The sequence below is a fragment of the Etheostoma cragini genome, chromosome 17 (genome assembly GCF_013103735.1).
Source record: "Etheostoma cragini isolate CJK2018 chromosome 17, CSU_Ecrag_1.0, whole genome shotgun sequence".
Classification (NCBI taxonomy): Eukaryota; Metazoa; Chordata; class Actinopteri; order Perciformes; family Percidae; genus Etheostoma; species Etheostoma cragini.
Genome location: NC_048423.1, coordinates 1,419,462 through 1,433,078, shown reverse-complemented (window position 1 = coordinate 1,433,078; position 13,617 = coordinate 1,419,462). Strand labels below are relative to the sequence as shown.

The 13,617-nt window shown below is 40.0% G+C and overlaps 1 protein-coding gene across 3 annotated transcripts in view; it reads right to left on the bottom strand.

The window, feature by feature from the left end:
* Window positions 1-13,617, bottom strand: part of epas1b (endothelial PAS domain protein 1b) — a 62,369-nt gene that overhangs the window by 30,867 nt on the left and 17,885 nt on the right. The window contains exon 3 of one of the 3 annotated variants that reach the window (XM_034898120.1): window positions 53-243. In XM_034898120.1, the coding sequence (XP_034754011.1) occupies window positions 53-243 (191 nt within the window). Of the gene's footprint in view, window positions 1-38; window positions 244-13,617 lie in introns of those variants that run through there. The other 2 variants (XM_034898122.1, XM_034898121.1) reach the window with 2 other exon arrangements.

Genomic DNA, 13,617 nt, shown 5'->3' with positions numbered 1-13,617 from the left:
TGTGTGTGTGTGTGTGTGTGTGTGTGACAGTGTGTATGAACAGCGGTCCTACCTGAGGTGATCACCTTGCGCGTGCGCAGGAAGCTGATGGCCAGCCTCATGATGGAGGCCTTGTCCAGGTGGGAGCTGGTGCTGTGGGGCAGAGGCAGCTGGTGCGCCAGCTCGTAGAAAACCTCCGTCTCCTTGCTGCGCCGGCAGCGAGCGGCGTCCCGGGACTTCTCCTTTCGCCGCTCTGAGCTGCTCCTGCACAGACAAGAGGAGCACGGTTCAGTTAGGGGAGAAACAGGTTTTTATGAATGGGGATTCATTTCCTCCCGAAATTTTTTTAAAATTCCTTCTTTTACCATGAATCAAGATTTTTTTTACCCATGATTTCCCTAAATAAATTCTCTTAATACGGTACTGATGATGGTGACTAAATTATATCTTAATGATATGATACTGTATAATGTTTTCTAACCAAAGGGTAGTAACTCCATGTGATGTTCTTCTTTACAAATGAAATAAATCTTAGACTGACTGACATGTGATGTGCATTCTTCTTAGAAAACCAGTAGTTTTTACGTCTCCTGATATATTGTCTCTTGAAGTGAATTATTAAACTTTAGTTTTTGTTAAAGAGGGAAAAGAAAATCATAATGCTCCATAGTTCTATTGCAATACATTGAAAAACAGATTAAGCACCCACGTAAGGTGGAAGAATCGAACCGGGACAGAAGCATAAGGTCCCAGTCTGATTCCTGACACTAGAACGTGAATGCATTTTTCACACGTGGCCTTTTTAAGTAATCATCCGGAAAATTTGCTTCCCTTTTTGGTGTGAACAGACCGTTGGAAAGCAATAGATCTTTAATGTCATTGTGTTTAGAACAATGAAAATCTGTTCAGCAGCTCGTCAGCTGCGCGCAACATACTTATTCACAAGTATGAGTAAAAAAGTTGAGTAAATTGTAAGAATTTAAACAAAGACAGGCCACAAAAACAAGATAAAGAGACCTAGTCCCAGCAGCACGGGAGTGGACCTCTGTCCCTCAGAACATCAGAGAACTCACCACATACCCTCTGTTCAAAAAACATCTGAAAAACTGGTTCATAACACATCAGACATGTCCCCATTCATAAGAATATGTATTTTTACTCAACCCAACCGTGCTGCCACTTGTGTCTCTATTGTGTCAATGTGCAGTATTTTTAATTTTTTCTCCTAATGTCTGTATTACATTTGTACACTGTATTTATCAACGGGATTTGAAGAGTTTGATCTGTTTTACTACTTTTTATATTTGTATTGTTGACTATAATCTTCTTATTGTTGTGGTTTTTTAGGGAGACAATTTTAAGATCTGTTCTGGATGAAAAAAAAAAAAACCTTTAGGCTAATTCTGGTGCATTTACAGCAATGTTAATTAATGTACACTGTCCCTGTCAAATAAATTAATCAAATCAAATCAAAATAGTGTGTGTGTGTGTGTCAGTGGGGGTAGTTGCTCACAGCAGTCAGTCAGCTGTGGCAGTGGGGGGGGGGGGGGGGGGGGGGGGGGGGGGGGGGGGGGCAGCGGGTACAGCTCTTGGATAGAAGCTGTTTTTCAGTCTGATTTATTATCACTAATAATATCATAAATTCATAATGAATCGCCATGTGCTTCAACAAGTGCCGAGTGTGACCGTCCACAGTCTCCCAGCTAGTTTCCCCAGAGTTCACTCCGAAGTTTAGACACAATAAGCTTTTGAGAATAAATACAGGGAAGTGTTGTGTTCTCTGCAGAGTTATTCTGGAGCCTCCGAGTCATCCTGCCACAGTAATTCAGCTGCACTTTAGCAAGACATTTGACCCATTATTTCTGAAAAATGCCACATTAAAATATGCCCCGAAACACATCTTACAAACACAGAGAGATATGCAGGGAGATAAGAGATAAGCAGAGACTTAAGATCCTTCTTAAGCCACAATTTCCCTCACTTTCTACATACTATACTTCAATTGCATTGGAAACGATCTCATGACGTATTCGTACATGGACCCTTTCCTTTTTGGATGTCATAGATGTGGAGCTCGTTACAGCTCGCATAAAGGGAGCGCCACAAAAAATCTTTGGACACTTGGCTCCACATTGCTGAATAAATGAAATCCTTGCTGCAGACTAGTGTTACAGCTTTCTTACTTCTATTTGCGGATGTGTTTGGTCCCTTATCTTCTGCCTGTCTGTTTGTGCCTGCGTATGTTTGCGCTTGTGTATATCTGTTTCTGTATGCGTTATATGTAAACTCTGGACATCACTTTTACTGTTGTGTTTTTATTTCCCTCCTTCTCTTCTTGGCTTTCTGTTTTTAATTTTATGTTTTAGTTTTTTTGGGGTCCTGGAACACATTTTATGTCCCAGCATTTGTTTGAAATTGTTTGTAATCTTAAATAAAAAACATTTTATAAAAAAAATATATATATACAATTTATAAAATTTATATATATATATTTATATTTTTTACAAATATATTTTTAACAAATATGCGCTCGTTCATGTGTAATTACTCCCACCAACTTGCTGGAATGGCGGCAGCCATGTTGAACCTCCATCTTTAAAACACATTGGCTACTGACGTCTAGGATGCTTTTCCTTCCTTCCTCGCGTCAATGATGATTAAGGATTGTCGTGGCGGGTTAGCTCAGCTGGTAGAGCGGTCGCACATCAACATTACCCGTCAAAAGTTTGGGGTCACTTGCAAATTTCCATACCACTCCATTATTGACAGAATACCAGCTGATCTGAGTGGGGGGGGCTGATCTTTAATGCACCATCTACATTGCTCATTATCAGCAACCATTCATCCAAAGGCTCATTCTGTTCACTAATCTGATATTATTTTTAAAAACTAACTGAGAAAACAGAGAAGCCTTCTGCGATTATGTAAGCACATTATGTGATCTGAAAACAGCCCTGGTTAAAAAAAAAAACAATGCCACTGATGTGAGCTGAGGTAGCGGGCCCGGGTTCAACTCCGCCCTGCAGCCCTGTGCTGCATGTCATTCCCCCTCTCTCCCCCCTTTCATGTCTTCAGCTGTCCTGTATAAATAAAAAAGGCCTAAAAATGCCCCAATATATCTTTAAAAAAAGAAAAGGGATTAGTTTTCTTAATATATAAGAAAAAGAGATATTATCCTAATTTTAGCTTAGATATAAATTGTAGTTTCAGGCTGTTGTCGCTTCAGTCTGAATCCAGTATGAGATAATTATGTTAATATACTGTATATCATCGATTCCTTTTCTAAAGACACATGCAGCTTCCAACGCTGTATCTCACACTCTTGTCTTCTTACTGCTTTGGAAATTAGTTTCTTCGCTTTCCAATCGCTCAAATACATTTTCTTCAGCAGCAAAACAGCTGTTTTCAAATTAAAAACAACACTTAAAGGGCACCTGGGCGGCTCGGCTGGTAGAGCAGGCGCCCGTATCCAGAGGTTTACTCCTGGACGCAGCGGCCGCCGCTGCGACTCCGACCTGCGGCTCTTTGCTGCGTATCATCCCTCCTCTCTGTCCCCTGTCATGTCTTCAACTGTCCTCTGTAAATCTATAAATACAGGCTTAGAAATGCCCCAGAAACACAATCTGTGGAAAAAATTTAAACATAAATAACATTTAACAACTGAACAAGGCCTATTGAGCCCAGTTCAATTTGACCTTTGCAAACAGAAGAGGATGCTACGTGTTCGGAGCCCAGCCGTGAAATATATTTTATTGGATGGACTTTTTTTTTTTCAACTCCAAGTAATTATTTTCATTTCCTCAGTTTAATTCAGTTGCTGTTGTTTTGGCCAAAGCAACAAGGTCACAAGATAAATATATCCCAACAATCGACTGCAATCGTAAAATCTTTCTGGCTCTATGCTCGGAGTCCGGTTTTGATATCAAAACTCAAACAGACAGACCGTCCAGAAGTCCAAGAGAGCAGGACAACAAACCCTATTGGGACACAACAACACGCATGGAGTTTGGCTCTTCTCTGGGTTATGTTGAATACTCACATTTTCTACATTCTCGGGAACGGGTTCATCTGATATATTGATTTGGTTTGGTTTATTTATGGATGTAAAAAGACAAAAAGGATCCAAGGGACAACATGTAAAAGCAATAAACACTTTTTGGTGTCCCTGATGGAAGAGAGCAAGACATACATGGAGACACATCCAGCCCTTCCATGGTGAAAAATAAAAATAAAAAAACTACACATCAAAAGTATTAGATACAACACCACGAGCTACAAAGCAATCCATTACCCAAGATCCCCAGTCTAGATTCAGTTTTCCCTTAATTATCTGTCTCATTCCACAAGTAGACCCTAACTTTATATTTCTAATCCCTTTCAGTTCTTGCCATTTTAGTATTAAGTGGAAGACTATTCCATACAATATTTCCTGTATGAAAAAGGATTTTCTAGCTTCACTGTTCACACCTGGCAACTGGCCCTAGTCTCGTGGGCATGTTGCGTGCGCAGAATCAGAATCTGAAATCCCATTTAATAATCACCATTAATAATACTGTACATTTGATTGACTTTAACCCTTGTGTTGTCTTCCCGAAAATTAACACTTCTGTTGAAACTTTTTATTTAGCTACAAAAGAAGAGGAAAAAGGAGTATTACCATCACCAGTAGTGCTACAACTACAGATTATTTTCATGGTCAATTATCTTCTAGATTAGTTGTTCGAGATGACGTCCTCAAATGTCTCGTTTTGTCCTCATCTCAAACATATTCTGTTTACTGTCAGATGAGTGAAGAAACTACAACATATTTACATTTAACATATAAAATGTAAATAGAATCAGAGCAAGTATAACTTTTTTTTCTTCAAAAAAACGACAAACCGATTAATTGAATAGTTGACTAATATATTCATATTTGCAGCCCTAAACAGAAGGGTCATAATTTTGTCCCTGTCAAATCAACTCAGTTTTATTATAAACTATAAAGCCCAAAATCCCAAATACCCCCCAAGGTGCACCCTGTCAGGTGAAGACCTTGTTTCTAGAAAGATGCATTTAACAGGAACTAGACAAAGTGTGTAGTGTAAAACCTGACCTCTGTGTGGTTTCGAAGTTTGGAACAACAGAGCTACACATTTCCTCAACCCCAGAAAAGAGTGTAAAATTATATATCTGAAGGGGAAATAATCTGGTATGGAATCACACAACAGCAGTGAGACATATGAACCCCGGACTTTCATTCTGTTGCTGCTTTTCTAAGAATGCTTTCCAAGAACCTCAGAAGTAACTAAGAGGCCATTTTTCTTTTGACAAGACAAAAAACCAAAGACGTGTTCACAGAGCGTAAGAGTCGCCGCAGGCCTCATGAAGACACCCGAGAGGAGGATTAACGAGTTTGCATACCAGGTTTGAATGAGCGCTATATTTCAAAGGCCCCAAAGGAGCATGTGGTGTAAAAACCCCAATCAGCAGCTCCCTGAACAAAGAGCTTTTCAACTCTGGATCTGTCTGCAGGCACCGTGCCGATGATAACTTCCAAAAACCACAACATAATCCCTAAATTCAGTTTTTGGAAAGCAAAGTATCGCAAAACATTCACTTCCCTAAAACTGAAGAATAAATCTCTTTGATGTCTTTGGTACAATCCCAAAGCAAATCACATTATTAACACAAAAGCTGGTTTTCTGCAATATAACTTACATGTTGGTCTCATTTGTAGTTGTAATCCAACGAATTTAGAAGAACTAAAATAAATGACAATAAGAGGCAACGTTGTATGGACTTAGTAAAATTATTTCGGACCTAGAATACAAGACTCACTACGTCCCTGTGGAAACCCACATGAAATGACTTTTTCTACATGAGGATTTGCACTAGTTTTAAAAAATTTAAACTACATTGACTCAAATTACTGTACTAACTAACACAGTTGATTGGGGGGGGGGGGGGTTGGTAGCGTCTTCTGTCGCAGACCCGAGCTGCAGTTCGGGAGGCCGACCACTAAGAGCCAGCGTCTGCTTGAGGTTTCTGCCAGTTTAAAGGACGTTTATCGTCACCACTGTTGCCATTGTTGAGTTTGTATAAAATGATGGAGTAGATCCAAACCTAAGTCTATCTGTAAAGTATCCTGAGATAACATCCGTTTTATTTGACACTATAAATAAGACGGAACTGACTTAAATCCAGCCGTACGCAATGTAGCTTGCTGAGCAAAGCATGTTCACAAGTCATCTTAACAGGGAAACCCTGCGGCAATAAAAAAAAACAAAAAAAACAAACAAGTGACAACCATCTGCGTCAAATCCTCATCATCAGCAACAGCAGTGTTGCTGGTGATGAGGATTCACATTTTTAAAATCCCAGTTCCCCCTCTGGCTACAATCTAGACCCTAAAGGAACACAGAGACAGAAACCAATCATAATCAAACATGCAAGCAAGCTATTTAAGGAGAAGATGGCCTACAATTAACAGGAAAGGCAGAGCACAGAAGCACCATTATCTTATCTTATCGAGTGTGTGTTCCATCAGTGCGTCTCCCCGCTAGTCTCTCCGAGGTTTAAACTCATTAACCCCGACTGACCATCACCCTAACCCTCATTTCTGAGCCAAAGGACGGCAGAGCAGACAGCCAATGTGTGTGTGTGTGTGTGTGTGTGTGTGTGTGTGTGTGTGTGTGTGTGTATGTCTCTAGTGCCACTCTTTGATTGTCTGGGCCCATTGTTGTCGTAGCTCCCAGCAGACTGTATCAGGATACAAATACAATGGGAGTCACGGTGCTTCATCAGGGCCCCGAGCCTTCTCATGTACTTACTGACCCCTCATTCACGTTCACGTTCACACACACACACACACACACACACACACTCCTTATTTAATAATATTAAAGCAAAGGTTTGGGGGAAATTAGCATCCTCATTAAAGGAGAATTCCGGTTGATTTCAACATGTTGCTTTGTTTTTGTTTTTAATATTTATAGTGCTGTCAGTAGCGAAACAGATGAAACCGATCGGTGCTGTCTACACCGTGTTATCCTCCTCTAGCGTTAGCACCCAACAGGCTCAAACAGGGCAAGTTATAAATGTGTTTTTACTCTCTAAACATGTTCAAAAATGATATTACCAGTGCCTCCCCATGTAAGGTTATTCCCTCCAAGGGAACACAGCAAATTTGAGAGCAGTAGATGTGACAGAGAGTCGTTTTCTGACTAGTGTGGACTTCACTGGAAAACAGGAAATAAACACAGTGATGTGCACTGGCTCAATTATCACTACTGTTATGCTTTTCTGTCACATCTACTGCAGTCAGATTCACTGTGTTCATTTGGAAGGAACCACTTCACATGGGTTGGCACTGGTAATGACATTTTGAACATGTTTAGAGGCTAAAAACATATTAATAACTTGCCCTGTTGAAGCCTGTTGGGTACTAACGCTAGAGGAAGATAACACGGTACAGACAGCACGCATTGATTTCATTTTTCTCTCCACTCACAGCGCTCCACATTTAAAAAAAAACAATAGCTACATTTTCAAATCGACCACAATTCTCCTTTAAAGCTTGAATCTGTAACTTTGTCCAGAGGGCAAATTGTAATTTCCCCACTGGGGATCAATAAACAGAATTTATTATTTTTTTTTCAAAAAAAGAGGCTTAGTTTACTTCAGAGGCTGTGTATTTGTGTTGTTTCATTATCTGGGTCACATGGCAGTTTTATATAAACTAAATATGTATACTTAATCCTGGAATTCATTCAAAACTTAATTTCTTTGGGAAAAAAAATTTACACAAATTCACATTTTTGTATTTTACTGAAATAGACAATTCTACTGTTAATCCCAATCAGGGTCCAGATTTAGCGCCGACCACCAGCCCAATGCTGGTAGGATGTGCCAGTTGCTGGTAGACTTACGTCCAATTTGAACATTCACTGTAGCCCTTTGGCTGGTGGACATAAAAAAGTTAATTATGGACCCTGATCGCAAGTATTTCTAAACCAATTCATTCTACAGCAAAATCTGTAATTGATACAGCTCTACTCTAATCTGATTACATTCGGGACAGGTGCTGCGGCTTCTGATCAAAACCAGTCTGCGGTTTTGACCCAGACCCATTCTCCACAGCCCTGTGGAGATGGACTTGTTGATCGGGACTTCTTGTTCCCGGGTCAAACAGTTCTGTTGAAATCGCTCTTATTGGACCTGAGATCTGATCCACCGCCCACAGTACAGTACCTGTTTAGACTTGCCCTTTGTTTAGCTTTCCCACTCTTATATTGTGTCTGTTTTCTCTTATTGTGACGTCCGATAGAAATGTGCTGTATAAATAAACCTCAGCCTAGCGGTGCTTTGGTACGGTGGATGCCGCTCGGTGCTTTTTAGAAACAACCGTCTGACTGCAGAGGGTACGGAGTTCATGCAATCCAGCCACGTGGAAAATACAGAACAGGAACTATCGAGCTCAGACAATTACTGTTCCAGTCAGTCATTCAACTCATCCCAATAGAAATCCCGTAAAATCACTTGAAGAGGCTTTTGTAGGCTGAAGTTATTCTCCCATATATCCACCCCCCACCCATTTTTCAGCCAGTCAGGGGGGAGTGTGAGGATGTGACATAAAGGATTAGTTCACTATCTTGTTATTATCACTGGCACAAGACACTTTGATCGGCTTACTGCTGTATGATCGGCAAGTATTTCACCTTTAGGTTTTATGGCACTCGTGAGATGATGGAAAACCGTTTCATATTTTACTGTTTACTGAAGCTTGTGAGCAATCACGTGATGAGCAATCACATGTTAAGTGGATTTATTTTTAGTTCGTTCCCATAAAACCTATTTTTTTTGTGTCTGGGCAAATAGATTAGAAAAACAAATTTGAGAACTAGTCATAATGTTTGACTTGATAAGTGAGAAAAAGTTGGGAAAAAAAGCAATACTAATGAAAGAAATACAATGGAGAAAAAATACTAGAATATACTTTGGGCAGGTTCACAAAGAGTCAGAGAAAAACAGAAGAAGTGTATTTTCAACAACATTAACGACCCTTCACACCAACCCAGAGCTTCCAGAGACCAACGGGTCCCGACCAAACGTCAGTATTTGACGCGTTGAACTTATGTCCGCTTTATTTCATAAGCTATTAATCTCAGTATTTTTTGTGATTGTGGTTTAAACTTTGGTGTAAATGAGTGTTTCTGCACAAAACGTTTCAAAGTGAGTGAAAAGCAAACCTAGCCGTTATAGTCAGTATGTGTGTGTTTCTGTCAATCACAAGTCAACATGAATGGGACTTCCAACGTTTCCCATGCAAACACACACAAGCTTTGTGACGCAACGCTTCAATGGCAGCCAATTTGATATATGTGACAAGTGCATGCCTGCCTGTCAGTCCATCCATCACAACAGTGTCTTGTGATGATTAATAAGGTGTCACACACACACACACACACACACACGCACAAACACACAGACACACACACGGCATCCTTCCTGGATTCATCCTCTGCCCTTTAGCTATATACTATCATATGAAAGCAAAGAAACAAGCCAAGGTCAATCATACCACAACCTGAGTCTGTGTCTTACACACACACACACACACACACACACACACACACACACACACACACACACAGAGAGAGAATGAGGTCACTGCTAATGAGTCATGAAGCCTCACTTGCCAAAAGATAACAACAAATAGTCTCAAATTGTATTCCTAATGTTAAAAAAAGACTATGGTTCCTGACAATCCGGTCCAAACAGTTAACGTAGTGACCTCCGTCCTATTGGCACCTTTATGAAAACATGAATCAAACACGGCAAAGTTGAAGCTGCCGGATTAAAAAGCCGACATGAGACACAGCTCTGATTTCTGTTTGCGCCAGAAAATGATGTCGAAGCAGAGATAAGATTCTTAGTTCTGCTCAGATGCATTGGCACATCTCGACGGCTGCTTTTAGATCTGTGAGAATAGCAACCTGAGCCCGGGCCATGCGGGTCGCCAGCTATTTTCATCACCCTGAACCTGCACTAGTGCAAACGATGCATGAGTCACCCTAAAAGGACACGTGAATTTGCATTTTTTATTGTAGCTTTACACAGATGCTCTTGGTTGGAGATTTAGATGTTAGTAACAGGAAGAGAGACAGGTAAATGTCGGCCTTAGTGTGGCCGTGCCAGACTACACTTTCTGCTACTTTTATACTCCACATTTCAGGGGACCTATCATACTTTTTTACTCCGCTACATTTATCAAACAGTTCATTTGCTGTCACTTTACATACATAAACATGTGATCGGCGTATAAAATACAACAACTTGTACAATTTTAACCAGTTACCGCAACTTTTCTGGCTCCTTATAGAAACAGGGAGTCTACCTGGAGCTCCAGTGACCTTTCCGTTGTCCACCAAAGATACATTTCCCCTCTAAATTTCTCACATGGTTGTATTTACTTATACTCTATTGTTCATAAAAGTACTAGTATTGTTATTAGCCATACACAACCCTTAGCTTGGGTTAACATCAGTATAATCTAATGATGTCATTATATAGTCATACACCAGTCACAGGGACCTTCTACTCACCAGCACAACTTACTTCTTTCCTTCAAGCATTCCAATAACGCTGCTATAATACTGATAAACAGTATTTTTACATTGTTGTACTGGTACTTTTACTTTAGTAAGGGGTTTGAGTACTACTTCCACTACTTGGAGGGATAGATTATTTAAAGATGTACACACACACACACACACACATATATAGATACATAGATACATACACAAACACACAGTACATTCACACATATATAGAAAGAGAGAGAGGTAGAAAATGCATACCTGACATTCTGAAACCTCTGTGACAGAAGTAACGCTGTCACTCTAAACCACAGTGACACACAGACAGACAGACACACAAACAGACAGTTGGGCTGTGCAATTAATCAAAATTAAATCGTGATTATGATTTCTGGTCCCAATGATAGAAAAAACTGAAAAATCAAGAAAAACTTATTCAGCTCTCTGTTGTTCTGAATGAAAAAATAAAGTTTAAATAGTAAAAGTATTAGGGCTTAAAAGTTGTTTTGTTTTTTTACTGTTGATTCATCAAAATCAATGCTTTTTATCAATGTTTTTAACTTTCTCTTACGTTTTTGACTCTTTTTCAACAATCAACGCTTTTTTTTCCCAATGGTTGCCCCTTTTTTTGATGTTTTCAACACTACGTAACTCTATAACTTATTAACTTTAGTTTTGCAGTTTTTTGGGGAATTTTTACGATTTGCCACTTTTGTCAATCTTTTGTTGACGCTGTTTTTCTTTGACGGCTAAGTTCCTTTTTGGGGGCTTTTGGTCAACCAAGCTGTTGGTAAGAAGACTGTAAGAGACACGCACAGTAAAAGGTGTTGACCTTTTCGTTGAACCAAAAGCATGTGAATAAGATAAACATGTCTGGCCCTTTATGGGACTCTTTTTTCCCGTGTGGCCCTTAGTGGAACTGTACAAAATCACTTGATTGAAAATTTAAAAAATACTTTACATTCACATTACTTTGACGGGTAATAATTTGTAATTTTAATTTAACCAGTTTCACAACCAGTTCCACATTAAACACATTTTAACCTCTACAATATTATTAGGGGTCCAAGCCTGTGGGGGCTGTTTTAACCCTATTGTTATCGTAAGGATTATTACTATATTGCCTGAAGTAAAAGTGGTTCTGCAGCTGAAACCATACAGGTTACGCAAGTAAGTCTTTCAGGGATGGTACAAAGTGTAACATGTGTATTGGAAAGAAAAAAATGACACATATCCACCAGCAGGGTGTGCTAGGAAAAACAAGAATTTGCCCCAAAACTCCCACAACGCACGTCATTCATTCAAAAGCTTCCCTGAAATCAGCTGAATCACCTGATATAGGCAACGTCCACTTCCGCTTAAGTTTATATCTCAGAAATATTGCGATTTATTGTCAACCTACTTTTTTGAAATCCTTCTAGGCCTTGCCACCGATTCGCACAAAACATGGCTTACAGTATCTCCAGACAGACATGAATCATAAGCAATCAAAAGCATTTTGCTATGTTAAAATATGCCAATTATGAACAAACAACATTGTGAAGCTAGCTCCCAAACTCAATCTTTAGCATATTTCTGCTACAGGAAATGCTATCAACAACAACACAAAACAAAGAGATTATAGTTTGACATGCCACCGAGCTGATATGATCACGGTGATGTGATCAAGGTAAATGTGTTTCAGCCTATAATCCAATAAATGGATACGGGGCGATTGCAATTAAAATATACCACAGACCTTACAGCTGGCTCTTTGGATGGTAGGTGCAGCTGACAACTTTCACTGAAGTCTATAATGCTGCTTTTGCAACCGTCAATCAACATCATGCCGCCTGCCCACCCAACAGGCCGCCACAGATTTGAACAACGCAGCTGAGCCAGATTCTACCTGAGACTTGCTTTGTTCAGCTCCTGGGCAAAGTAGACGCTGAATACGCTGAATACGCTGAATACCCTGCGACGGCCACTGGCCTCCCCTGCTCTCATCTCACATTAATCTTTTTTTTCTTCTCTAATCTCTTCACACCTTTAGGCTTTTTCAATCACTTCTCTTTGTCTCTCTGTGATTAACTTGTCAGTGAAGGCCCCGAGGATGTTCAACATGTGCACATACACGACACAAACTAATGAAAGCTCAGATTCACGCTCGGCTCTCGCGTTCAGTCCAAATCTTAACAGAGCAAAGAAAGAAACAGCAACACAGAGGGGACATGTGTGTGTGTGTGTGTGTGTGTGTGTGTTCCTCTCTCTGCTAGCAGTAATGAGACTGTTAACACGCCTTTCCCCTAAAACAGTGTTCATCTGTTCCTGTCTGCATGGGAACAGCGTTCAGGATGTGTACTAATGTTTTTTTCAACAGAAGGAACTACATATATACATTTATTCATATTAACTGTGCAACACACCAGATGTGTAAGGTGGCCCTGAAGTGCAAAACACGATAGCATTTGTTGAAGTTGCGGTTCCATTTTCTACATTAATAAATGTCAGCGAGGAACGTCGTCACTGTGTGCAGAATACTGTGAAAGGTTGGGAAACTGAACATAAAGACAAAAAACTAATGTACTGTGTTTTAGAGACAAATCGTACATTTTGGCTTTCTGTTTTACTTTCTATCACACTGGGTCTTAAGCCAGATTTTGATATTTTTGATCCTTTTGCTCGCACATTGAACCTCCGTTTCTGTAGTTTCAAGCATCCGAAGGCTTGTTAAGTTCTTCTTTGTTCTGAGATCTCTGAACCTCTCCTTGTCCCGACTGATCCAACGCTTGTTTCCTCTTTACACTCACAGTTTTGTCATCTTGCAAGCAAACGGTTAACTCAGAATAAATTGTCAGCTTTTTCATGCAACATGCAAACAAAAACACACACACACACACTCACACACACACACACCAACTCTCAAACACATTTACAGAAACACAGGCCCCACATTAACTCCATGTGAGTGTTGTGATAACAAAACAGATCCTGTAACCAGAGCAGGTGTCAGGCTGTGTGTGTGTGTGTGTGTGTGTGTGTGTGTGTGTGTGTGTGTGTGTGTGTGTGTGTGTGTGTG